Source organism: Xyrauchen texanus, chromosome 43 (genome assembly GCF_025860055.1).
Source record: "Xyrauchen texanus isolate HMW12.3.18 chromosome 43, RBS_HiC_50CHRs, whole genome shotgun sequence".
NCBI lineage: Eukaryota > Metazoa > Chordata > Actinopteri > Cypriniformes > Catostomidae > Xyrauchen > Xyrauchen texanus.
This window is the reverse complement of record NC_068318.1, coordinates 26,255,602-26,283,422: the sequence shown is the minus strand read 5'-3', so window position 1 is coordinate 26,283,422 and position 27,821 is coordinate 26,255,602. Positions and strand designations below refer to the sequence as shown.

Here is a 27,821-nt window from a genome sequence, read left to right as displayed (position 1 = left end):
CATCATGCCACATTATGGTGCGCACATATACATATTAAAATTCATAATAAGGTAAGAAGATTCTGCTGCATCATTGTGTTGAAAATTTTAGGCCAGAAACATTGTTTGCAAGTGCATGAATGCATTTGGTTGTTGCTTGATTTTAGTGTCACACCACAATTCAAAACGAGCAAGAATTTTTTGTATACACAGCTCTTCCACAAGGGGCGCTCTAGCAAGCAATAAATGTGTATGCCATGTTTCTTTTGGTCAGTTTTCCCTTTTGAGCCAACTATTGTCTTTGCAGAGGATCAATTTGTAGAAACTCTCACCAAGCAAGTTAGCTAAAGTTAACAAGTTTTTATCTAGCAACTTGGTTATAACACATTTGAAGGCACATTTGAAAACATTTAACTGTTTGGCCCATTGAATACTGAGGTTTGTTGCTGCCACAGTACTGCAAAAGCAAACATTAAGTATGTTCAATATGATTCCCAAAGCATTAGCTAAAGAATTGTGTTTTGCATACTTGCATTAAGTATGTTTCTGTCCTTAGATTTAAAATGCGAGAGAATGCCCAGCTCCTACCTGAGACGAGTGGTACGGTATCTCTCTCCCATGACACAACAGTGATGTAGTTCTCCACTGAGGAAGGAATAATGCACTTGAAGACCGCTACACTGCCTCTCATTGCGGTCTGGTCCGCCACACGGACCGTATAGGGTTCTCGTAAGACTAGAGAGAAGAAAAATTACATGAAACATTTTAGGTGGAGTGTACAATTTCTGTCTCACTATAATCACCATACGGGATTGCTAAAATAATGGCTGTTTCCAAACAGGTTTCCCCGAACACTCCCCTGTGTTTTTCATTTGTTGGCCAAACAAATACATTAGTCCCTCCCCAAACTCACAATATTGGTTGAACCAATGGTTGCTATGTTGGAATATTGGAATTCCTCATATATATATACACTCACCTAAAGGATTATTAGGAACACCATACTAATACTGTGTTTGACCCCCTTTCGCCTTCAGAACTGCCTTAATTCTACGTGGCATTGATTCAACAAGGTGCTGAAAGCATTCTTTAGAAATGTTGGCCCATATTGATAGGACAGCATCTTGCAGTTGATGGAGATTTGTGGGATGCACATCCAGGGCACGAAGCACCCGTTCCACCACATCCCAAAGATGCTCTATTGGGTTGAGATCTGGTGACTGTGGGGGCCATTTTAGTACAGTGAACTCATTGTCATGTTCAAGAAACCAATTTGAAATGATTCGAGCTTTGTGACATGGTGCATTATCCTGCTGGAAGTAGCCATCAGAGGATGGGTACATGGTGGCCATAAAGGGATGGACATGGTCAGAAACAATGCTCAGGTAGGCCGTGGCATTTAAACGATGCCCAATTGGCACTAAGGGGCCTAAAGTGTGCCAAGAAAACATCCCCCACACCATTACACCACCACAACCAGCATGCACAGTGGTAACAAGGCATGATGGATCCATGTTCTCATTCTGTTTACGCCAAATTCTGACTCTACCATCTGAATGTCTCAACAGAAATCGAGACTCATCAGACCAGGCAACATTTTTCCAGTCTTCAACTGTCCAATTTTGGTGAGCTCTTGCAAATTGTAGCCTCTTTTTCCTATTTGTAGTGGAGATGAGTGGTACCCGGTGGGGTCTTCTGCTGTTGTAGCCCATCCGCCTCAAGGTTGTGCGTGTTGTGGCTTCACAAATGCTTTGCTGCATACCTCGGTTGTAACGAGTGGTTATTTCAGGCAAAGTTGCTCTTCTATCAGCTTGAATCAGTCGGCCCATTCTCCTCTGACCTCTAGTATCAACAAGGCATTTTCAGCCCACAGGACTGCCGCATACTGGATGTTTTTCCTTTTCACACCATTCTTTGTAAACCCTAGAAATGGTTGTGCGTGAAAATCCCAGTAACTGAGCAGATTGTGAAATACTCAGACCGGCACCAACAACCATGCCACGCTCAAAATTGCTTAAATCACCTTTCTTTCCCATTCTAACATTCAGTTTGGAGTTCAGGAGATTGTCTTGACCAGGACCACACCCCTAAATGCATTGAAGCAACTGCCATGTGATTGGTTGATTAGATAATTGCATTAATGAGAAATTGAACAGGTGTTCCTAATAATCCTTTAGGTGAGTGTATATATAACCTCATATATAAACACTTACCAGATTTAATATGAACATCTTGGCTTCTGATTTTCCCTGAAGGATTTTCCGCTGTGCAATAGTAAGTGTTGTCGTGTATCACTTTGCTAAAGCTGGACGGAGGAAAGTGGAAGATCTGGAGAGTGCCATTTGGGTGAACATGGCGAATCCCTGGGACATTGTAGCTCTCTTCGCCGGTGGCCAGATACCAGCGCAGGGTAGCAGGCGGCACCGCTGCTGCAGGACAGGGAACCAGAGTCCCCGTGGTGCTGGCGAACACTACCTCTTGCAGAGATGCATTGACAAAATACAAGCTGGAATGTAGGTCTTCACTGAGAACTGCATAAGAGAAGACATGGGGTTAGCTTCCAGCAGATCTATTAACGTTTTTATTAAATTAGCATTTTTGCATACATCCACACTATTTTTGCAATTGTTTTCCAATGTAAACATAGACTAGATAGGTATCTTTGGCTGTTGCACAGCATCATAATGTTTTTCAGTGTCTTGTGCAGGAGCGCCATGTTTTTTTTTAGATACCATATCAAGTTAAAAAGAACTTAAAATTAAAAAAAAAATTTCAAGACACAAAGACAAGTATTTGTGCAATGACTCTTCCTTATTAAGTACAAGAACACTTCTTCATCAGTGGAGCTCAGGAAAGTCTAACTCATTTAAGTGAATTCTTCCTAGACTGTCATCTCTATCATGTAGTCTTAGATAGTTTGAGTCATTTTAGTTATTCGACTCGTCCTAAACCGTTCTCTGTAGCGCAGTAAGTTATTCTAGTGAAACGGTTCACTTAGACAATTAGTGTAAATGAACGCAATCAATAAACGATTCATTTATTAGGTTTTAGGTCTTCTATTTAAAGCACAATATTCAATATTCATTAACTTTTAATAATGAGTTATATATATATATATATATACAGTACAGTGCAAAAGTTTTAAGATGTTTCACAAAAACTTTTGTCTTAAGATGGTTATTTATATCTTCAGCTTTAGAATGTCAATAGGAAAAATATATTTTAGACTCCCAAACATTTGCAAATAGTAAATATTAGAATAGAAGAACAGGGAGCCCTGCAAGAGATGTCATGGTCCTCACAGTGCTCCCCATTGAACATCGAGTCAATCTGAGATTACATAATGAGACAGAAGCATTTGAGACATCCTAAATAGATCGAAGAACTGTGGCGAATTCTCCAAGATGCTTGAAACATCCTATCCGCCAACAACCCAAAAAACTGTATTCAGGTGTACCTAGGAGAATTGAGGCTGTTTTAAAGGCAAAGGTGGCCACAACAAATATTGATTTTGCTTTTTTATGTTTACTGGACCTTGTATGGTGTTTATTGATAAATGAAAACTATCTGATGGAATTATTTTTTATTTTTGAAGAAATCCTCACTATGCAACTTTTGCACAGTACAGTATATATATATATATATATTATAATTTGTTTATATATATATATATATATATATATATATATATATATATATTATAATTTGTTTATATATATATATATATATATATATATATATATATATATATATATATATATATATATATAGCTTGTCAGCACTAGCAACTTGTTACCTACTTATCTCCAGGGACACAAGGCTATAACAGCTCCTAAATTAATCAAGATCATACTTGCTTACAGTACATAAACACACACACTTCTCAAATTTGGAGATTAAATACATGCACCAGATTCGACATTCACAGCATAACTGACACATTATAAATATAAAAAATGACTTGCTTATGTATGTCCAGCAGGGACAATTACAGTTTACAGACCACATAACTTCACCTGACGGGTGCAGTTTTTTGTCCTGTGTTGATGTATATTGAAGTGGAAGTTTGGGTGGGGCAAATTGAAGGCCTATAAATTGTCTTGTCATATATCTGTAAGACTTTCATTGTATTTTTAGTAATGGCCATTGCTTTGGCAAAACTGTTTTACAGTCATGTCAATACAGCTTGTTAGAATTTGAATTGATTTGCTCGCTTACAAATGAAAATTTCAGAGGTCACAAAAAATTATTTCAGTGCACTCTGATATTGAATAATGGAGCTAAGTTGTGTGCCATAGTAAAGCTGCTATTGACTAAAAGCACATAAAAAAAGTATACCCATTCTCAGGGTAGTTGATTCCGCAACATGGCAAAACACAGATGAAGGGGCACACCGCATAGCTTTTCGAAGGGAGATAAAACACATTTTGTTCTTCAGTTTTTCAGAAAGAGAATGTCAGTGCCGCACAGCACTGCAGAGCTCTGAGCCAATAAGGTGCAAACCAGGAAGACAATGCATTCACGGAAAAAGCCATGGACCGTCACACACCATCTTCTGTCCTTTTTAAGATTAGATGGACTTTTAACAGTAAGGTTTTTTGTAATTACCATTAATTGCAAATGCCTGTCTACCTTTAATTCAGCATTTAAAAAGCAATACAATAAAACACTGCATACAATATGTTAGCATTGTTTTTTATGCTTTTTGTGTGCACAGAGTAGTTTCAAACTCTACTGATAATACAGAGCCACGCATCAATGAAAGATCAAAAGAATCTTAAGAATCATTAAATATTTAAAGAGTTTATGTCAATACTGAGAATCGACAGAGATACACTGTGGCATTTTAACAAATATTGTATGAACTGCAACAATTCCATAAACAGAACTGAATACATTTTGATTTTATGTTATTATTCGTATTATTTTGCATTTTAGTTGTCATGTTCTTGTTAATGTGACATATTGTATTTTATTATTTGACTACATAGACTTGTTTTAAAAGTTGAGATAAAAAAAAATTAAAGGTGAATATTTCACATCTATTGTATTTATATATAGTATTATTTATTATTTATTTTATAAATACAAGCATACTTTTCTACTGTTATAAATTCTAATAATCTATTACATTCAAGTTATTCATGTATATATATATATATATATATATATACAGGGTTGGGAGCAGGGGAAGACTGACCGTTTGAAGAACCGGGACTTTTCCCAAAGGGCCGGCCGCGAAACGGGGCCGATTGGGCCTTGATTAGCTGAAATGGGCTGCCGCGTTATGCAGAACAGACCACAAAATGGCACCACGATATGCCGAAGGGGGTAGCGATATGCAGAAAAGGACTGCGACACCTCTCATCAACAAGGCATCTCTGTCCACAGAACTGCCTCTAACTGGATGTTAATTTATTTTTTCAGTTCTGTGGACGGCGATGCCTTGTTGATGAGAGAGGTCAACAGAGAATGGCCAGACTGGTTCAAACTGACAAAGTCTATGGAAACTCAGATAACCTTCTGGTGAGAAGAATAGCATCACAGAATGCTATTCTGAGATGTGGGTTGGTGCCAGCACGAAGGGGACCTACACAATATTAGGCAGGTGGTTTTAATATTGTGGCAGATCAGTGTATATGCATATATATATATATATATATATATATATATATATATATATATATATATATATATATATATATATATATATATACACACATTCTATTATTTTATATATTTTATATATATTTTATATTACAGATCTATCTAATAAAAGATTCGTAATATTTTCAGAGTATGCATGCTGCTAGGAAAACAGATCCTTATAGTAAAACAGATAAGGTTTCAACCTGCAGACTCTTAAAACCCACAAACACAAGAATATGTCATAAAGGAAACCACAGATGTAATCCGGGCAGTTTGGTACCACAAACACCACACGTCAAGCTTTATTTAAAGGCCTGTGCATAGATCTGACCACTACAGGACTCACTGTTGGAAATACTTATGTTCTATCCACCTTATCTTTTCAAATCTGCTCGGTCAGCATCTGTCAGTCTGATTCAAATTTAGATTCTAAATACCACCACATGCTTAGTGACGCCGTCAAAATCATTCCACTCTCTATTATCTAAACGATAGAAATGAGCAGACAAGACTCTTCAAATATGTATTGAATGAATTCATTATTAATCTGGCTTTTTCAGAGAGCGGAATCTGGCGCTGCATGCTGTTTGATTAAAAGCGATCCTTATCTGACTGAAATAATGGATGGAGCTTTTTCTTTGTCAATGCATGTTGCTGGGTTTTTTTTTAAAGGTTGATTGTTGTAAATTCTTAGTGAGAGAGACTAACACGCTGGCCCTCTGTGGCCCTGTCTGGGCTTGATTCAGGGTGATATTTATGGGGTAAGCATGTGACAGCTCAAGGGCAGAGACCATCTTAAAGTCAAGCTGATCAAGGGTGCATGGTGGTCGTGCAAGCACACATTTTCTCCAGTGAAGGTGAATGTCTGGTTAACATTTAACTGTATATTTCTTTTTTCTTTCAAAATCTACAATAAACATAATTTTAAATATACAATAGAAAGGTACTGCTGGAAATATTAACATTGAGGTGTATAGATGATTTCATGCTTCAATGTACCTGGATGTTATTTGGCAATACATTAGCAATGGCTGATAAAGTTATCTGATTGGTCAATTACCAGAAGTGTTTGCTCCCCTTGTGTCAGTCCCAAAATTTGTCAACAGCTGTGTTGTTGAAATATTTTTTAGTGAATTTTAATAAATTGGAAAATTATTCAGAAATTATTATTTTTTATTTATTTGGCACATTTAATGTCAACAAATTACTGTATGGCTCATTTGCTCAAATTCCCTTATATTATCTGTACAATGGTACTGTACGTATATACAGCATATCAACATTTTGGTCATTTACCAGCCTTTTTTCTAGATATCAGAATTGCCATAAAAAACCCATACCTGTTAATAAACTAGTCATGAGGTAATGTACAATCAGACAATTTGAGTGATCATTTCAAGTGGTTATTCTATCATATTCCAGTGGATTTGTGAACTGAATCAATTGTTTCAAGAAGCTTTAAGCTCCAAAATTATTACAATATATAGCATTAATTTGAGTCAAATCATACTGTAAGAATGTCAGGTAACCTAAATCGTCATCATGTTTCTTTTTTAAAAGAACTAAATCCAAGTCATGTGACTGCTCTTGATTACAGATGCCCAATCAGACCCAGCACATTCAAATACAATGAACATTTCTTTTTGTTTTCAAAGACTGATTTCTTTTTGAAACAGACTTTAATGATTAAAAAGTGAGAAAAATAAAAAATTTGAGCGGCATGACAGTTGCATTTACAACGAGCAGAAAAATGGATTTGTCTTTTGAAAACACATTAGTATTTCTCCACAGATATTGTGTAAGCAGCCATCACAAGACCCTTTTCAAAACAAGCCAGGCGATTTATTTAAGTAACGTGCAATCAATATTTACCCAGCAAACTACATGCGCTGATCTGGTGCTAAAATGTATAAATCTGGAACAGGAATATCTGGCTTAAAGTTGATCAGGGCAAACTGTGGCACCAGCATAATACAATGATGGCAATGATGCTACTTTGATAAAAATCATGGTACTGAATGATTACCATATTTATTTACAATAGTATTTATATTACCATAGTACATTTCTAAAAAACTAGTTTTTACCAAGGTAAAGTTAACATGGTAATATTATGGTTCTTTTTGTATGTAGAATATGCTGCCACTGTCCCTCTCAGATTTGGCACAATTGCCTTAATATTTTTTATTTAGATGATCTGAATATTTCCACGATGAATAACATGCTTCCTCTGCCCCTGTTAAACACTAAATAAAATATTTGGTATAATTTAAATATTTTCATGATTAATTGATAACGTATAATTTCCAAAACATTATAATGTCCCAAAACATGCTACAACCATAAAACAATTATAGGCTAGTACCATGTAAGTAAAATATGCTTTCTCTTGGCATTTTAAACCTGCACTATTATCAAATATTTAAAATGGTTTGAATATTTTCATGATTAAATGTTAATGTATGATTCCTTAAAATATTTATCCTCAAAACATGGCATTACCATGTCCAAACAACATAATACTACATGGTATTTTCCTAGGTTAAATATACTGTATATTAAATATGCTGTAGATAAAATATGCTGTTCTTTCTAAACAGTGCACTGCCACTATTGCCTAATAATCAAATATTTCTGGATGTCTTGAATATTTCCCTGATGAACTGCTTGTGTACAATTCGTAAAACAAACAATGCTTGTTAAAATCACAGTGTAAACAGTGAAATAAACTCACAAGCTCTCTAAGGATGAAATCTTGGCTCTGATGTGGGTGGATGGGCCACTCTGTTGGCTGCTGGCCAACTGTGTCTGCGCTGTTGTCTGTGTAGCAGATAGGAGGGGTAGTTTCCACCCTCGGGCTGCGGAACCTTGACAGAACGTCACGTGCTCAAGGTAATTAAGACAGCGGGCGGGTGGAAACCAGAGAGTGCGGGGGAGAGCCCGGAACAGCAGCCGGGTGAGTTTGAATTCATGTCTCTGCCTCGGGGCTACAGCGAGCCCGGCGTCAGGGAGCTGTACCGGAGCACCGCAATTTAACCAGCATGCAATTTGCTCTCATGAATATTAAGCACAACCCAGAGCGTAATGGACCAGCACTCACTGCCAATTTGTAAAGCTGACGATATCTCTTGATAAAGGGTGAGAGAGTGGGAGCAGCGCGAGTCCCACTGGAAAAGTTTTTTTTTTCTTCGTGTCTTAAGTGAACTGATTTAAATATCATCTGAATAATGTCAGAGCAAACATTCGTTTAGAGCTTTCCCCATGGTGGGAAGAAGATCAAACGGCCTCCGTGGATCTACAGCAATTTACAGGGCCGACGCCACTGATGTCTGAATCTAAAGAGCCGTTGACTCGGATGAGTGAACGCGAGCTAAACGAGTCTCTGCTGCTCACGCTGGGCTGACGTCTCTTCCCAGAGACACGTGTAATACAACAACTCATATTCTCAAGACCAACTGCATATTCTGAACTGAGCGAAGCTATATATAGTATGTTTAATATTTAAGTAAGCCCATTTAATTTGTTTGTGCACCAAAGCTAATCTTTACTGTCATGTTTATGTACAGTGCAAAGTTTTAGAGGTAAATCAACGTTTATCTCTTAAGTAGGAAAGATTTAAGTTAAAATGATTCCTTCTGAGTGTAATGCAAAGACAAGCCATTCTTACACTTCTTTCTCCAAAAAGTGTGCCAGCACACTGAGTGTATTTACATGCAAACCAATACGCTGTTATACCAAAAATCAGCTCAAGACAAAAAATCTGACAACGGCAACACAAGAAAACGCAGTTTACATGATATTTTAAATCATTGGGTTATTTGCTTTTCAAATTTTCGAAAAACGAAAACAGGCATGCGCACATCACTTGCGCTCATTTGATAAACCAGTAAGAACGCCTGTAAAGGTGTTCACATGTAACGCAAAATCGGCATAATGGGCAAAAATCTACCCATGTGTTGTTTTTGCAGAAACTGTTAGGATCTTACCCTGATAAAGGAAAGCGGTTTAAGATATTTACATGACCACAAACTCTGCTTTTTAAGCATAATCGGTTTAAGATTGTGCATGTAAACTCGCTCATTGTGGCTCTGTTGCTCTATCAAAACATTGCTAGGTTTGTTGAAGGATCCCAAGCTGTTCAACAGAGCAACATTGGCTCAACCAATGGCATGAGTTTGGGACAGATTTGGGACAGACCAGGGGATCGTTCAAGAAATCGGTTTGAAAATAATTGTTTTTGGAATTCCGTTTGGTTAAGTTAGTGGAAATTACACACTTCACCTTTACATTGTGTAATTATGCACAGCAACGTTAAATCAGCTTTTATGTGTAAGCGATTCAGCCGATTTGCTAATGTAGCCCTTGAATTAGACTGTCCCATTCCTTTGATGATGCACCTCTTCTCTCAAAACCCTGCTCTCCAAAAGACACGTCAGCAAACTCAAAGATATTAAAGGAAAAGTTCTCTCAAAAATGAAAATTCTCTTATCATTTACTCACACTCATGCAATCCCAGAAGTGTATGACTTTCTCTCTTCTGCAGAACACAAACAAAGATTTTTAGAACAATATTTCAGCTCAATGCATGCAAATGGTGGCCAGAAATGTGAAGCTCTAGAAAGCACATAAAGGCAGCATAAATGTATTTCCTTTGACTCCAGTGGTTAAATCCATGTCTTCAGAAGAAATATGATAAGTGTGGGTGAAAAACAGATCAATATTTAAGTCCTTTTTTACTATAAATCTCCACCTATATGGCGATAAGCACTAAGACTGTGAATCACCAAAAAAAAACAAAAGATGAAATGTGGATTTGAAAGAGGAGATTTATAGTAAACAAAAGTCTTTAAATATTTATCTGTTTCTCACCCACACCTATTATATTGCTTCTGAAGACGTGGATAAACCACTGGTGTCATTTGGATGATTTTATGCTGCCTTTTTGTGCTTTTGGAGCTTCAAATTTCTGGTAATCATTCACTTGCAATGTATGACCCTACAGAGCTGAGATGTTCTTAAAAAAAAAAAAAAATCTTTATGTTCTGCAGAAGAAAGAAAGTCATTCACATCTGCGATGGCATGAGTTAATGTAGGATTTTCATTTTAGAACGAACTATTCCTTTAAAAGCAGAGAGAAAGAGGGTGTTTTCTGATTGGCTAAAATGTGTGGGCTGCTCCCCGGACACTTTATTGCTGTTTGAGCATAGTGTTATGAGCATAGTGCAGTCAGCCAGTCACAAAGACAGGTGGTATTTCTCAGGACACCTATTGCAGGGGATTCTATCAAGTTGTAGACACTAAATTTGAGGTATTAAAAAAACAAAAATGCATATTTAAATGCTATTATAGGCTAGTTGACTAACCGATTGCTCTGTGTTAATGTTTACAGCTCTCTCTCTCTCTTTCTCTCTGAGAGAGATGCTCGAATCAGGTGTCTGAACCTCTGCAGTATACTGTTCTTGCTGCATCACAGCCAATATCCAATATGCCTGTCCATGGATATAATATGGAGGCTGAACTCATGTACAGTACATACTATAATTTCACACATGCACATACGCTAAAACAAAGAGCAAATCTGCTTCATTTTGAGACATTCATAGAGAAAGTAAGAGTCAGAGCTGAATTAGTGATATGCCAGCTCTCTTCAGCCTCCTAATAAAATAAAGATGCTGCTGGGCCTTCTTTACTAAGGAGGTGTTCAGTGGTCATGTGAGGTCGTTGGAGATGTTTCAAACTTCTGTGCTGTTGATGAATAATGGCTGATGAGGAGCTTCGGTGCATCTTAAGTCAACAATCATAGCTTTTGTCTTGTTGACTTTCAGGGATAGATTGTTGAAATCACACCAGGCTATGAGTTGGTTCACCTCATCCCTGTATGCTGTCTTGTCATTGTTGCTGATGAGCCCCACAACTGTGGTGTCATCTGCTATTTATGATGCTATTGATTTGCTATTTTGCATTTCAGTCATGAGTCAGAAGAGTGAATAACAGTGGACTCAGTACACAGCCCTGTGGTGCACTCGTTCTCAGTGTGATGGGTTGATATGTCTGTGTGTTGATTCTGACTACCTGTTTTCGGTTGCTCAGGAATTCGAGTATCCAGTTTCACATGGACGTGCTTCATCCAAGTGCTGACAGTTTTTCAATTAGCATCTGCGGGATGATTGTGTTGAATGCTGTCAAAGAACAGCATTCTAACATATGAGTCTTTGTTTTCCAAGTGTGAGACTGCTATGTGAATTGTGGATGCAATTACAAAATCTGTTGAATGGTTGTGTCTGTATGCAAATTGTTGAGGGGATCTTTGAGGTGAGCCATGACCAGTCTTTTGAAACACTTCACGATCACTTGGGTGAGTGCGACAGGACGGTAGTCATTGAGGCATGATACTGTAGACTTCTTATTAGAGGTCGACTGATCTTTAGATTTTGTCGATTAAGTGGCATCTATAACAGATTTCTGGAACTATCGGTTATCTGCAAAAATCCACACCAATAGTTTTTCTTTGTTGCGTCCGATGCTGGAGCAGCTGGGAAGGGTCGGCTGTCGTTATACAGCGTAATAGGTGAAATAAAAACTATCACTTCACTGATGCCTTGTGTTGTTTGTTTTGACACGTGAGCAGGGTTGGGGATTACGGAATACATGTAACTGGAATATGTATTTAAAATACAAAATACAAGTAACTATATTCCACTGCAGTTACAATTCAATTACATTCAAAAAGTATTTTGATTACTGAAGAAATTACTTGGCATTTTACTGTAATTTGTTTAATTTAATATTTAGTTATTTCAGATGGAAAACATTTATACTTATAAATGATATGATCCAAAGAGCATTTGAACAGCCGTGAAACACTTTCTTAGGATGTGTTGCATTCAAACGAGCAGACAGAGAAGTAAGCTTGAAGTATGTTTGGAGCAGAAGGAATAGAAATAAACCTTGTGTAAATTGTCAGCTTTAACCCAGGCAAAAATCTTTTTCTAGACATTTTATATGCACATGTTACCAGGCACGATCATATTTTTGAATCAAGAAAATGTATAAACAAATCAGAAACGATTCTGATTTAAATTTATTTCTGAAAAATGTTATACTCAATGTAATACGATGACTTCAGAATGAGGGAGATGTTGAAGATGTCAGTGAAAACATCTGCTAGTTGGTGGGCATATTCCTTGAGCACGCGGCTTGGGATGCCATCTGATCCGCGGCTTTGTAGGGGTTTACCCTGAGGAGGGTCCTCCTAACATCACTTGTAGAAACAGACAGCACTTGGTCATCTGGTGGAGGGGTAGTCTTGACCACCTTCCTGGAGTTAGTTGCTTCAAATCTGGCTTAGATGTCATTCAGTGTGTCTGGTAGAGATGTGTCCTTCGTACGGGCGAGGTGGTTCTTCTGCCTGTAGTCCGTGACACATTGAATGCCTCTCCACATCCCCTGTGGTTAATTTTTATTGAAGTGTTCTTTTATTCTGGTGGCATATGAGTCCTTGGCTTCATTGATGCGGCGAGTGTGATTTAATCCTGGTTGCTCTGAATGCCACTCTTGTCACCCGATCTGAAGGCTTCATCACGGGCTTTGAGCAGTGAGTGGACTTTAGTATTTAGCCAGGGCCTCTGGTTGGTATGTGTATTGATTGTCTAAGTGAGTGCAACATCATCCACACACTTACTGATGAATCCAGTGACGGATGCTGCATATTCCTCTAGGTCAGTGTGGCCGCTGTGTGTTGCAGCTTTGACTGTTCCAGTCAGTACAGTCAAAGCAGTCTCGAAGATCTGAGCTTGCTTCCTCTGGCCATATTTTGATGTTCTTAGTGGTCGGTTTCTCACGTTTCTGCACTAGTTTGCATGTGGGGATTAGCAGCACAGAGATGTGATGTGAATGGCCAAGGTTGGGATGGGGAATGGTTTTGTAGGTGCTGCGCACTTTAGTGCAAACATGGTCCAGTGTGATCTCCCCCCTCGTTGGTACATTTATGTGCTGGTGAAACTTTGGTAGCATGTCCCTGAGATTCGCTTGATTGAAATCTCCAGCAATGATGAAAAACCCTTCAGGGTGGCTGTTCTAAGTGCAGCTGATGGCGTTGTGTAACTCTCCTAGTGCGTCCTTTATGTTTGCGCTCCTCAATGTACAAAATACATTGCTGCGATAATGACGATGGTAAACTCCCTCGGCAGGTAGAGCGGCCGACACTTCATCAATAAATATTTCACACTCGCAGAACAGCAACTATAAATGATCTGAGTGTTTGTGCACTAACCTGTGTTCACATACACACACAGTCCTCCTCCTTTGATCTTCCCGGACGTGGATGTTCTGTCTGCATGTAAACAAATGAGCCCGTACAGTTGAACAGCCGAGTCAGGAATGTTGTTTTGAAGCCACGTTTCAGTTACAATCAGAGTGCAGCATTCCCTTATTTCCCTTTGAGTGTCTTTGTAAATCCATTTTATTGTCTAGTGACCTAAGTTGGTGGGATTATCCTTTAGCCTGGCCTGGGTGCCACCTCACTTACTTCATTTCTGCTTCCAGGTACACCACTTGCACTGTCCACTTGAACGGATTGTATGATCAGGTAAGCCCACGGACCTAGGGCCTGCTGGTTGCTGGATGCCATGCAAGGCTAGCTCTGGTATTAGCACTGATGCCTGTTTAACGAGTAGCAAACTGCAGTTCTTGCCGATGTTGTACCAGGTTTCCATGCTGTATGTAGCCATTGTGATGGTTGTTTAACAACAAAGAGCAGAGAAATACAGCAAACAGTAAACAAAACGAAGGAAACGCACAGTTTTGCACTGTTAGTTTCCCAAAGAGGCAGCTGCGTTCATGTGCGCCACCATCTTGCTATTTATTTTTTAGTATGATGCTAGCAACACTAAAGTCATGGGTTTGATTACCAGGAAACTGACTAAATGCATATCTTTAACTTTGGATAAACGTGTCTGTCAAATGACTAAAAGTATGAATCTTTTAATTTTTTTTGATGAATAGTTAACAGATCCAAATCTACCGCGTTCTGCCCTAAACATGTGCATATGCTAATATATACGTAGTGTGAGTCCCAGGTCAGCCACTCTCCACGCTGGTTGCACAGCAGAAAGCTTGCACCCATGCACACTGACGCAGCCAAGCAGATGTAAATGTATTCAGAGCATTTAGTGCTCAGGATTAATCAAATTATAATTTAATCATCTGATCAAACAGCAATTAGAATAATCACTTCTGGGGACGGGCCGATAGAGAGCGGAATAGAAACAGAACAGACCTTAGGCCAAAGCAGCTTTAATGAGACATTCGCTGGGATCTCCGCAAATGTTACACATTTCTGGGTGTTGACATGCTGCCCAGGTTTTTTTTTTTTTTTTCATTTAGTGGTCAAACATTCATGGACAAAAATGTCCTAAAATTCCTTTAAGGTTGTATTTTAGCAATAAGCAAATAAATCAATGAATAAATAAATCATAGTGAATGTTATTCCGAAGAAAATAACCTGGTAATCGCCTGGTAATCTTTGATCAAAATTAAAAAATTGGCTCCAACTCTGACATGTCTGTTCTTTTTTGCTGATGTCACCAATCCCTCTTATTTTTCAGTCCACTTTTTATGATCTAACCAATTCTAAATGGATAACATAAAGCCCCCAGCTCTGCATTGTTTGTTAAATATCCTGTTTAGGACACAGACCCTTCTCCCATTTGGAGATGTCCAGGCTTTAGCAATACTGATTTAGAAAGTAAAATGTGCTAACATGTATCTTCTTTTAAGTTCCTTTTTTTCTAAAGCGTCAGTAAAGTGCAAAAATGATGTACCATAATTGGCAATTACCTGGCAAGTTAACAAGAGCACACATCATATTGTAATGCCACACAGATTTTAGGGTTCAACAAAATCTCCTTTAATGACATCATCAAGATGGAATACAGGAAGACATGATTTAAACACAGGAGCTTTTGCATCTGTAACATAACACAGATCAAACTTAGCACACACAACTCACAAAAGCACCTAACAAAAAGCACTACACTTCTTCTGGATGGTGAGAGAAAAATAGTAAGTACCCCTAATCCTTTGCAATGTGTACAGGCAATCAGAACTAAGAACAAATTTATGCTGGGACACTGCATTGCCCACAACTGAATATTTAGTCATCTGACGCTATGTAGACCCATAGGAATCCAGGCCGTCGCAGTGCGCGCCGTGGACATTGCACCTCGTTTGTAATCTGTCCATGCGGGAAAGGGTTGCAAGTGACAGTGGTCCCATTATGTCCATCGATGGTGCAGTGCTTGACAGGTATCCAAGGTCCTCAGAGCCCTCATTTGTTTAGACCTCCACCCGTGGCTGGTACAGTGATAAGCGATCCCTATGAAGCACCAATGTCCGGTGCTGCCGAGGCACCATATGACCCCTGTATACAATGTCTGAGGTATTTTTCAACACCTCACAGGATCCCAGACAATGACTATCCAAATTAAAGAGATTGCCCTTTTTTCCTGATAGGGCAGTAAACCCAAACCTGATCTCCAGCGCCAAAGTCCTGGCTGTTTGTCTGTGCATCATAAGTGCGCTTCTGCTTGCAGCAGCTGCCACTTGTCACTCTCTAGCCAGGGTGTGAACTACCCACAGCCGGTCCCACAGCCAACAGAGGTAATCCACACAGGAGTCATCAGGAATTTACAGCTCCATAGATGCCTCATAATTAAATCTGTGGGTATTCGTAGCTTGTGCCCAAACATGAGAACCGTAAGAGTACATCCAGTCGACTCCTGCACTGCCTTTTTGGTATGTCCACTGGATCAAAGCTAGGTGTTAATCCCAACCATCCTGATACTTGCTAGTGAAGATGGCAAGCTGAGTGGCTAGGGTGCAATTGAAGCACTCAACTAGACCGTCGCTTTGCGGGTGAAGAGGGGTGGTACGGGTCTTTCATACCCCCAACCACTGAAAGACCACGTGAATACCTCCACCTCGAAGTTCCAACCTTGATCGCTGTGGATCTCCTTGGGTACCCCAAACTAGCAGAACATCTCCTCAACAAACATCCCTGCATTCGTGATGGCACTTTGGTCAGGAATCATATACGCCTTTGGCCACTTAGATCCATTGCCACAAGAATGTTGTGATTCCCAGCCTCCAAGGTGGGAAATGGCCTGAGTATGCCCACCCCAACTTGTTCCATGGGTGCCCCCACCAAGTACTGCTGCAGGGGGGCATTTGGTCTTGGGGATGGCCCTTTTTAAGCAGTACGTACATAGCAGCAATGCAGATACTGTTCCACATCTTGTCTGCAACCGGCCCAGTGGAAATGAGTCCGCAGCCATTTCAGGGCCTTTGTTATCCCAAAATGACCCACCCTCACTGAGCCATGCACCACTTTTAGTACTTGTGGCCAGAGGGACCATGGAACCAACAACTGGAACTGGAAAGTTCCATCCACTGGTGACTGCCAGCACCAATACTCAAAGCCATCCTGCAGAGCCAGAGTGTCCCATTGTGAGTAGTAGGCTTTTACCTTGGGGTCCAGCTATGCTACTACCTCCCACACTGCTCATTGCCCATCCTCTAGCCAAGCCTGCATCCGCGCCAGTACTGGGAATCCTTCCGGGTGCTGCCACAGTTGTTGGTGATCAAAGGCGAGTTGGTCCTCCTCAATGCCAGGGCTAGATGTTGTTCGCTCCTCCAAACACTGACAATAGCGGTATTCCCCTGCCTTGCAGGGTCGACAGGAAAGAATGTCAGCATTGCCATGCTGCCGACCAGGCCAATGCTGAATTTCACATTTGTATTCCTGCAGAGCCTCCAGCCACCTGGCTTTCCGGATCCTTTAAATTAAGGAGCCAAGTCAGTGATGCATATTCTGTCTGCAAAAGTAATTTCTATCCATACAATGTCCTTTCAGGATGGATAAGTGTCTGGTTGTAGTAAGCAACGACTTTCTCTCCATCCTACCTGACCTGGGAGAGCACAGCGCCAATACCTTTGTTGTTGCCGTTAGTGTCCAAAATGAAGGGCTGGCCTTTACATGGGTATGCCAACACTGGTGCTTGGACCTATATTTGCAGAGGTCATCCAAATAGATTAGACAGCAGCGGCAAGAAATTTCCTGGAGCACCAGTTACATCATTTGCTCGAGAGAGATGGTAGAGCTGGTATCCATGAGGGCTTAGCAGAGGTAACCGTCCATTGTGCATGAAATGTAGAGGCCGCAATCCTGACCCACAATCGCACATTACCCATGGAGGGGGGTAATACGTGAGGTGAGCAACTGTCCCTCCTCCCTGCCACTTTCCTCTAGTTTCCTGACATCGGTGGAGGGCGAGGCGCTAACACCGGGCTGTTCCATGCCACATGTCCCATCTCGCCACAACGATTCCAGGGCTCCAGCCGGGTGTCTTGCCACTTTGCTAACCCAAAGGAAGGTGGTGGAAGTTCCAATGGTGTAGCCGGTGTGTCAACCTGGCGGACATCCTCCGTTCCTCCATTGCCATCCAAGCTGGAGTACCCAGCTGGATGCACCCTCGCATGGGAGGGGCAAGCCACACCATGCTGAAGAAGTCCTCCACACACTCCGCCTCCTGGAGTGCCTGCATTAGGAAATTGAGCATGGCCAGGCAGACGTGCTGCCGAAGACATTCAGGCAGGAGTGCCTGTAGAGGTGTGAAGGGCCAACTCTCACTGTTCCCCCACTACACACTGTGTCTACCCGTGTAGAATTGGACATCTGCTGCGAGGAACCCCAGGCCTTCACCCTCCTTCCTCTGACTGTTAGCCAACTTATCCCGCTGTTGCACTGGGGTACCCTGCTCCCCAAAGTGCTGCTCCAGTGCTGTCATGAGGTTACCATAATGCCGCTGCTCAGCAGGCACAAGATTAAGAAGGTTCTGCAGAGCTGAACTCCTCAAGCGCCAATGCCAGGTGGGCCGCTGCACCCTCTTGGCTCCACCTACCACACATGCCGGCTGGACCTGTGCAAGGTATGACTCAGGTGGCGCTGACCCGTCATACCTTGGCAGCTTCACCGGGGCCCTTGTGTTTGCCTCCATCGCACCTTCGTCCGGCACGACAACCTGTTGCTGTCTTCTGAGACGATCGAGGCCTGCATGCTCACTCTTGTCTGATAGCAAACCATCCTCTTCCCAGTTCTGGCCATGGGAACTTGGGCTCGTGCCTCAAAAGAGGCGATCGAACCATTGCGGGGACAGGCACCGATCTCCTGGAACCCGGTGTGTCTCATGCTAGCTTTGACTACCTCTCTCTGGTCAGGTGTCTCAACATCCCCTCCCAGTGTTCTCAATCACCATTTTGAGCCTGGGGCTGAAAACCTTGACGCAGGTCTGCAACGAGACATCCAGATCCCACAGGATCTGTGTAAATCTTTGCTGTCCCATTTCTGACACCAGTGTAATGCAGCACAGATTTTGGGGTTCAACAAAATCTCTTTTATTGACATCAACCAGATGGAATACAGGTAGACATGATTAACACACAGGAGCTTTTACATCTGTAACTTAACAGGGATCAAGCTCAGCACACACAACTCACAAAAGCACCTAACAAAAATCACTAAACTTCTAACGGAAAAATAGTATGAACCCATAATCCTTTACAACGTAAACAGCCAATCAGAACTAAGAACAAAGTTTTGCTGGGATGCTACAATACGTTAGGCCTATGTCTAAAAAAACATAAAACGCAGAGATCTATCCACACTCGTGGCCTATGATGAAGACTCTTCCCAAGTACTCTCAAAAAAGACTCCCCAGAAATAACCCTTTTCTACTAATTTTCTTCACAACATCAAAGACCAAAAGCAAAAGTGTCCTCCAAGTTTCTTTCAGCCACAGGACATCTAGTCATAGTGCACATAGAAACACAGTAGCTTGTTCTAAAGTCATCAAGCTTCCTTACCAAAAAATACTTGGTGTTTTTTCTGCCAAGTCATCTAAGCAGGAGATATATACACTTTACTGCTGCGAGCACAGGGCCATCTGTCAGCCTGTTATGGAGTCAGGCATATTTTATGCAGTCAGACAGTATAAGCTGTGGTGATGTAAAATAGGAACACTGATCAGACTGCGTTCTTACTAAACAGTTAGCAAAGCTGGTCATCAAAATGCCATTTACTGAATTACTGTTATGCTGGAGTAAGATCTACTCACTTGTGTAGAGCTGTATAAATCAATGTAGAGTTTGACACAGACAATATATCCATCTCTTTATAAGGGATTTGCCTTTATTTCTAAAATACATTTTGCTTTCCTGATGCATTGATTCACCCAAGTGGTATCTTAATAATGAGAACTAGATCAATATTAAAATGCTACCCAATTGTGACATGGCCTTGATTTATCTAGCACACCACAGTACACTGTGTCTTCAAAGGCATGTGTATAGTCCAGGAAAATAAATGGATATGCCCACACACATTTGTCTGTTTGATATGGACTCAGCTAAAACTGTCTTGGGAAAGCGACAACTGATTGGGCGCTTTGCTCTACACTGTACTGTTTACTCATGTCCATTTGTGTTTATGTCAGAGTCGGCCCCTAGCATCAGTTTACAAAAACAACATCACTCATACTTTCTGCTTGGTCTGTGCGAGGACAGTTCTGCTGTTCCAATTACATTTGTGTGTTAATATGCACACAGACTCGAGTGCTCTTCAAAAACACAAGAGCCATTGATAACATCTCAGCATGATTTTATATGCAAAAACATTATTTGTTCAATAGCAGGGAGCCGAGCTCAGAAAAACTGACATAATAACAGCATTAAACTAGTTTATGAAATAATTGCATTGATTGAAAAATGGGTTGATTTAACCCGAAAAATGAAAATTCTGTCATCATTTACTCTTCCTCATGGTGTTCCAAACCAGGGTGACTTTCTTTCTATTTTTAGAAAACAGTGGATATGTTGGGCAGAATGTTAGCCTCGTTCACCAATCACTGTCAATAAAAAATATGCAATGAACATAAATAATGATTGAGGCTGTAGTTAGGAATACAGATATTCATATATGTTTAAAGCAACTTGAGGAAGAGTAAATGGCAGAATTTTCATTTTTAGGTGAACAATCCCTCAAATCTACTAATTACTGTATTAACAAGAATTGTAAAATCTAGATGCACATTTTTTTTTTTTCATTTAATTGTTCTACACAAGCATTCCTGTGAAAGGGTGTTCCTGTGTCCAAAAATTATTTCAGAACATCAAGAGAAAAAAAAATCTCTGTAGGGATGTTCAAGAGGCTGGGGAATTCATTTATCCTTAACACCCGATAAAGATCCCGAACAGCTTTACAAACAAGCACGCAATATTTTCCTCCGTTTATCTGGTAGTCATTATACGGAACACTTCCGGGGTCACCTGTGCAGGAAGCTCCAAGGCCACTGCACCAACATACATTTGAGGAGTTTCCATGGAGACCAGTAGAGAACTGGGCTGTGAGCTTAACCAAATCATGAAAGGCTCAATTTGTATGGCTCCCAACTGTCCCCCCAAACACACACACTTTCGCAAGGAACATGCTACACTGCCCAAAGAGAGAGAGAGAGAGAGAGAGAGAGAGAGAGAGAGCTGCATTGACAGCAACGGCACTGCATCAGACAACTGATCAATTGAGCCTCGGAGAGAGACCCACATATACTAGAACATACACAACAGCACAAATGGGAACATATTGATAAAAAAGAAACACTTAAAATGCTTTTTAGAAATGCTTGTTTAAACACAGTTCAGTAGGCATGTACCATTCAATTCTGCAAAAAAGGAATCTCTTTGAAATGATAATCAATTGCATCGATATACCATTAATTATGGTCAAATGACTGTGTCTCTTCTGGCTGCATCCCTACCCTGCAGAAATGTGACATTTTTCATTAAAGCTCACAAAAAAGATATTCAAAATAAAAAAAAAACTGTTTGTTTGTTTAGTTTTTTTGTCGATTTGAGTGATTCCCTTTGTGTTAAAGCATAGCTGTGTCCTCTAATATTTTTCAAATACTATCAAAGCCACCTAAATGCACCCCCCCACCCCCCTTCAATCTCTCTCTCTCTCTCTCTCTCTCTCTGTCTTCTACCACAAACACACCCATCCAGTTTTAGCCCAGCAACCAGCACCCACTCAATGTCTCTCCATTTTAAAGCCATCAACACACTCGCCTCCTGACGAGCATTTGCGGTAGGATTTTAGAGGTCATAAGATTTGGACACCCAAACCAAAAAATGCATGTGTGGAATAAAACATCTGAAAATGGTTACAGTTCAATTGTTTAAATAAAGTGGCAATTGAGTGACTGAGAGTTTTTTTTTTTTATTCAATGCTCCACTGTTCCTCTTGAAACATGGCGGCTGTGCCACTATGCCACAATAAAACAAATTGTCTTGTTTTCATATAGGGTTTTAAGATAATTTTTTTTATTGAGCTTTCTTTCAAAAATGTACCCTGCATTTAACCTACATTAATATTTCTATCATTAAATTTCTTCCTTTTTTTCCTTCCCCCCTTTGGGATTTGTTTTTTTATTTAAGCAAATCTGTAAAAACATCAGCTTTTGGTCTCACAGGGACCGCAAGATTCATTTAATTCTTGACATTCATAATACACTTTATCATCATATTTGCATACTTATGCATGTGTGTTTAATATTATGAACTGTTAAAGTAATAAAGTGAAAGCTGATTTAAGTTCCTCACAAAACAAACGATTTAAATGCTCCTTAATTGAGTGTCCATCATTGGCGTTTCCTAAATAATTAGCCCATGAGCAAATACATTTCATGCTTTTTTATTTATCTATTGGGAACATTAAGCATGCATGTTTTGATTTTTGTTAACATTTTTAAATTTTTTACATTTAATTCAAAGAATGTTGAAATGGTTCTGCGACGTGTGTATAGTTGAATAGAATTAACCTGCGGATGTGACATGAGAGACAAACTCGAGCTGTGCTGAAATGGACCAGAATGCATCACCTTTCATCACGAAATGGTTAATTGTTTACTTAATTCAATTCGATGTTTATTTATTTTCCAAGAAGCCAGACAATTGAAAAAAGACTACTCACCATTCAAAATGCACTGGAAAAAGATGATGGCCAATATCCACATGCCCCGCTCCTTTCAATCTCCAAACTAAGATTTGTCTTTACCCACTGCACACTTTTCCTCCAAAATAACTCTTGCGGAAAAATATTAAATATCTTTCATTGGTAGTTCCAGCAGAAGAGATGCATATGTACCAGAGCTCGCTATCCCTCTCTCTCCCTCGAACGCCAGCACGCACGCACGCTCGCACGCGCTCCTGGCTGATTTTCTCCGTTAAACGCCGAGCTGAGATCCAGCTGTGGCGCGAGACGATGAGCGGCAGGCAGGTGCAATGCTGAGTCAGAGCGCGCGCTTACTGAGAGCACTACACAGGTGTAGTTTCACGCACAATAGAGGGCCTAATTAACGTTTTAAGCTTAAACAAAACGCGAAAACGTAAATCCACTTCTATTAATCATGTTTCAAATTCATATTAGAAACTTTAAAGAAGAGGAAAAAAAAAATCATAAAAAGGAACGAAAAAATAAAGAAAAGAAAAAGCCCTGAAACTCCAGCTCATGAATGTCTAGAGATTACGGTTGTTAGCTGTACTCAGAGCAAAATCCCTCTTCACCACCTCGCGCCGTCCAGCAGTCAGCAAGCACGCGCATCTTTCCCTGCTGCACTGATCACTCCAGAGCTCAGTCTCAGCACCAGAGCATCAGAGAACATAACTACACCCCCCCACCTCTCTCTCTCTCTCTCTCTCTCTCTCTCTCTCTCTCTCTCTCTCTCTCTCTCTCTCTCTCTCTCTCTCAGCCTTAAAGGTGCAGGGGTACTGCTCTTAAAGAAAGAGTCCAAGCACACCAAACAGTCTAACTTCATTATCAGTGTCATATGAAATATGCTACAGAGAATTCTCATAGGCCTACTAAGTAAAAAGATTTAATTATGGAAATGTACTCAAATAAAAGTTAAAGTAGCTAATGAGAAAAATACTTACGTAAATGTATTAAAGTAACTGATGTTACATATAGGCTACTTAAGTATAAATAGTACAAGTAAATGATATAAAGCAAGACATGCATTGCCTCTTGTGATTTTGATAAAGATTCACAAATCGGTTCACAAAAAGATTGACCAATTCAAAATAATCAAATTGAACAAAAGTTTAAAATGCATTGTTTGCTAAATTAAACATAGCCTAACTATCACCGAGCCACATGCAGTTTACATTTCCAACTGTTATTATTTACAGTGTTTAGTCATAAATATAACAGGTCTGGAGAAACATATTAGAGCAAAGTAGATATACATTTTCTTTTTAAAACGTAGTAAAGAAAAACTTAAAGTCATCAGAGGTATTTACACCTGAGCAGGGAATAAATTTGGTTCAAGGAATGAAAACCAAAAAAAAAATTAGGTCAAATACAAAATGTTTTACAGAATGTTACCGAAAAACAGAATGGGAACCGGGTATTGATTGAGAAGTAGATCTGTAATTAAAATGTAATTGTCCATTATACAGTTAATTGTTCTGTTTTATATGGCTTATTGCAGCTAAAGATGAGTGTGTGCACCATTCTCATTTATCCCAATGTTCGTTGTTAAATCAGAATAAAGCTCTGGAAGAACATGGTCTGTGCATGCATTCTCTATGGGTTTAAAAAATATATATAATAATTTGGCCATCAGAAGGTCACATTTAGTTCAAATGTGCACACGCAGTGTGTGCAGGCATGCTGGAAAAAGAGATAAAAGCTATTTATTGATTTGGCCAGGTGCATATTTGAAATATTTTGGGGGATATAATTAATATTTGGAATACATTTATTGTAAAGACATTACTTTATAAAGGCTACTGCATACTACACTTATGATTTCTATGCTGATGATTCCCCCACGTAGGAAAAAATTGTATTGCATATTCATATTTTCGCTTATTTTGTCCCTTATATTGAGCATGTTTTTCCAGACCATATCTTGACGAGACGAGATCTGGCAACAACTGCAACTGGCTTATCATTCACCCTTACCACAGAGTACTGTCATTTTAAAAAGGACCCTTTTTATTTATTTTATTTCGTTCTAACCGGTTACCGTTTGGAAAGACGCCTGTGGAACTCTGAAACCAAAACTGAAAAAATACAGTTTCTGTTCAGAACCAACCGTAATGAAAAACAAATTTTTTTTAGAGTAAAGCAGAAATATATAAAAAAAAATACTTGAGTACTTTAACAAAGAATTTGTACATTCTTACTTTACACCTCTGAGTATTATAAGTTAGACTTTAAGGACTGCACCTTTGCAGCATACACTGTTAAAAAAAACTTGAAAAAATGCTTGAGTAAAAAAAAAAAAAACATATTTTCTGGTTATCTTTTCTACCATTTACAGTATAAAATATATTTAACACAATGTATGACAATACCTGTAAATTTACAGTTAAATTGGCCTATTGTCAAAATTGTTGTCTAATATTTTAGACATAAAAAAATTACATTCAACAATGAAACTTGGTTCTGATTATGTTTAACAAGACAACCCATGCATACATGCACATTTACAGTACACTACTGTAAAATCTATAGTGAAAAACTATAATCGGGTGTCTTTTGATGAAGGGCCACTTTTGATTACTTTTAAGTCATCATGTGGTTTTCTATTTTACCACCTTCATTATTAAGTATTAAATTATTAAGTACAATACATTTTTGTAGTTCCAGAAGGTGGTATGTTTACATTTTGTGATGATATACTGTTTATAAACTGTAAAGACACCAAAATGCCATCGCGTCATGCCTGAAACATTGTCACTGTATTTTTTGCTGTAAAGTTCTGGCAACCACAGTTGCAAGTTTTTATTGTAAATTTATATATATATATATATTTTTTTTTTTTCCTTTTTTTACATAGATTTCCATTTAAAGCAATTGTACACGAGTCACTCTACGGTGACCTGTAATCTATAAAAAATAAAGCAAAAAGTGACATCACAATTGTCTATGACAGCTTCCTCTAAATGCTCTTAATTGGAAGACATGAATTTGTGTCATTTAATGTGGTTTATAGGATTCAGGACCCCTGAGGACATGTGTGTTTTTTTTTCTTTGTCCCCGAAGCTGCCTCCATTAATTGACCTTGACAAATCAGAGCATTTGCCTCCTGTGCAGTGAGGCATCTCATTGCGTTTTCATGAAAAACATTAACCTTTAATTAGATTTGAGTAGCCTATGCTCTATATTATAATAATAGAATAAACTTATTTAAAACATTTTTTTTTTTTTCATTTTTAATGATAATAATAATATTGTTTTAAATTTGAACTATAATATAAATTAAACCCTGACAGGATGATCAGGACTTCTATAACTTACCAAATACCCACTACTTATCAAATACATAATATACTTAAACTGAATAATATACCTAATACTTCATGTCCAGTTAAGTTTAATTTTATGGAATGATACAAGAGAGATGAAACTAGCAGTTGCTAGAGACAACGATCAATTATATACAATCTAGCATTTATTATACAAAAATATTTGACTGCAGAATGCCGCGATTGAACAATCAGAATAAAGTATTCCATGTAGCTGTGTGATAAAAAAAAAAGATTAGAATAATATATATATTTCTTTAGCCATTACACATTCTATTTCTAGTGTGATTTGTCAAAAAATGCCCCTGTCCTGTCTTTGCAGGCTCTTGTCTGTGACTTCCAGATCCATGCATGCTGCAGTATACAGTAGCTGTCACTCGTCACTGCCAAAAACCACAACACATTATTAGAGTCAGTCAGCGGGACACAGCTAACCCTCTGCTCCAGTCTGCTTTCTTGAGGTCTACTCACTCGTTTATCCTGATACATTTGCAATGCATTTACAGAAAGACAGATGCAACTTACTAGAAAGTGCCCGCACTGTGCTGCTATGATTAACTCAACAGGCAGCATAACATACAATTTGAATGGCCAATAAAAACAAGAACCAGAAATGCAAGGAAAGCCACATGTTTTAAGAATTAATTTCAAGGCACACGTTTTGTTTCTTTTCTCAGTATTCATAGTTATCAGTGCTGCCTGCTTTCTTCACGTGAGCTGCACAAGTCATTTCATTCCCTTCGGATCATCCTATAACCCCCCACCCGCCACCATGCACAACCTCTGCACCATTTCCTGAATTACAGAGCCTTGCTCCCAGGATTCTCGTCTCTCGTTTGGTTTTGCCTGAAAAAACACATCCATGTCATTTTATTGTGTCTTATCTATTTCAAATCAGATTGATAGCATTTACCAATTTACAATATTTCATCCATTAATCACATCAGTGACTGTGATTTTAACCTGTACTCCACCTGTGCTCATGTGTTTGCTTCATGCGTGAGCTGTTTTACTGCAGCAAAATTGAGTTTTCATGCATGTTTTGCACTGTAAGCTTGTGTCTAAAGCAACCATTGATTCACAAAGCTTCTGCTCAGACCAGACAGGCTGATTTCACAAGACGTGGATAAAGAAAGGGAGAAAAAGATGGGTTTGCAGCCAATAACAATGTTTATGCTCAGTTCTGCGCAGATCACGAGAGGTAGAGAGCAAAAGCTACTGTTCATCTGTGGGGTTTAGGAGAGAGCAGCTTGTTGGTTGCTATTACAGAGCAGATATCAGGGCGGCACTGGGTGTTCTTTCTCAAGAGGGCAAGTCATGTACACCAGGCATGCCGGGGATGTTGCGTCCATAGATAGGTGTTGCCCATGGACACGTCTCCTGTGGTTTGCTCTCTCGGAGTGACTCCAGCCTAGAGGATGGGAGAAAACCTAAGGGAACGTATTAAAACACAGAGCAGTTAATTATAAGCAGTACAGGCAGGAGTCTGCTGGGATTTGGGCTGATGTTTGAGTTTGTTTTACATGCTAAACCATTTTATTCATGAATATTCACTTACATTCGTAAGTGCTGCACTTTAACCTTGATTTTTGCATTTCTGTTGTTGTTTTTAAAGATAAATGAGGGATGTAAATTTTCTATGAAATTTTTTTGTGTGTGTGGTAATCAACACTATGCCACAAAAGCTGTTGACTGATCTTAACTTGTATTGAACTCGGAATATTCCTTTAATACTGTAATTTTGCATATTGCTGGGACTATGAAGTTCA

General features: G+C 39.3%; 1 protein-coding gene across 1 annotated transcript in view; it reads right to left on the bottom strand.

The window, feature by feature from the left end:
* The window catches only part of LOC127636120 (cell adhesion molecule DSCAM-like), a 97,739-nt gene extending 74,401 nt beyond the window's left edge, over positions 1-23,338 (bottom strand). Inside the window, exons 1-3 of the mRNA XM_052116524.1 lie at positions 22,709-23,338; positions 2,193-2,510; positions 568-714 (exon numbers count right to left, since the gene is read on the bottom strand). Coding sequence (XP_051972484.1) covers positions 568-714; positions 2,193-2,510; positions 22,709-22,751 — 508 coding nt within the window. The 5' untranslated portion in view covers positions 22,752-23,338. The remainder of the gene's footprint in view (positions 1-567; positions 715-2,192; positions 2,511-22,708) is intronic.
* Between the last annotated feature and the right edge of the window lie 4,483 nt (positions 23,339-27,821).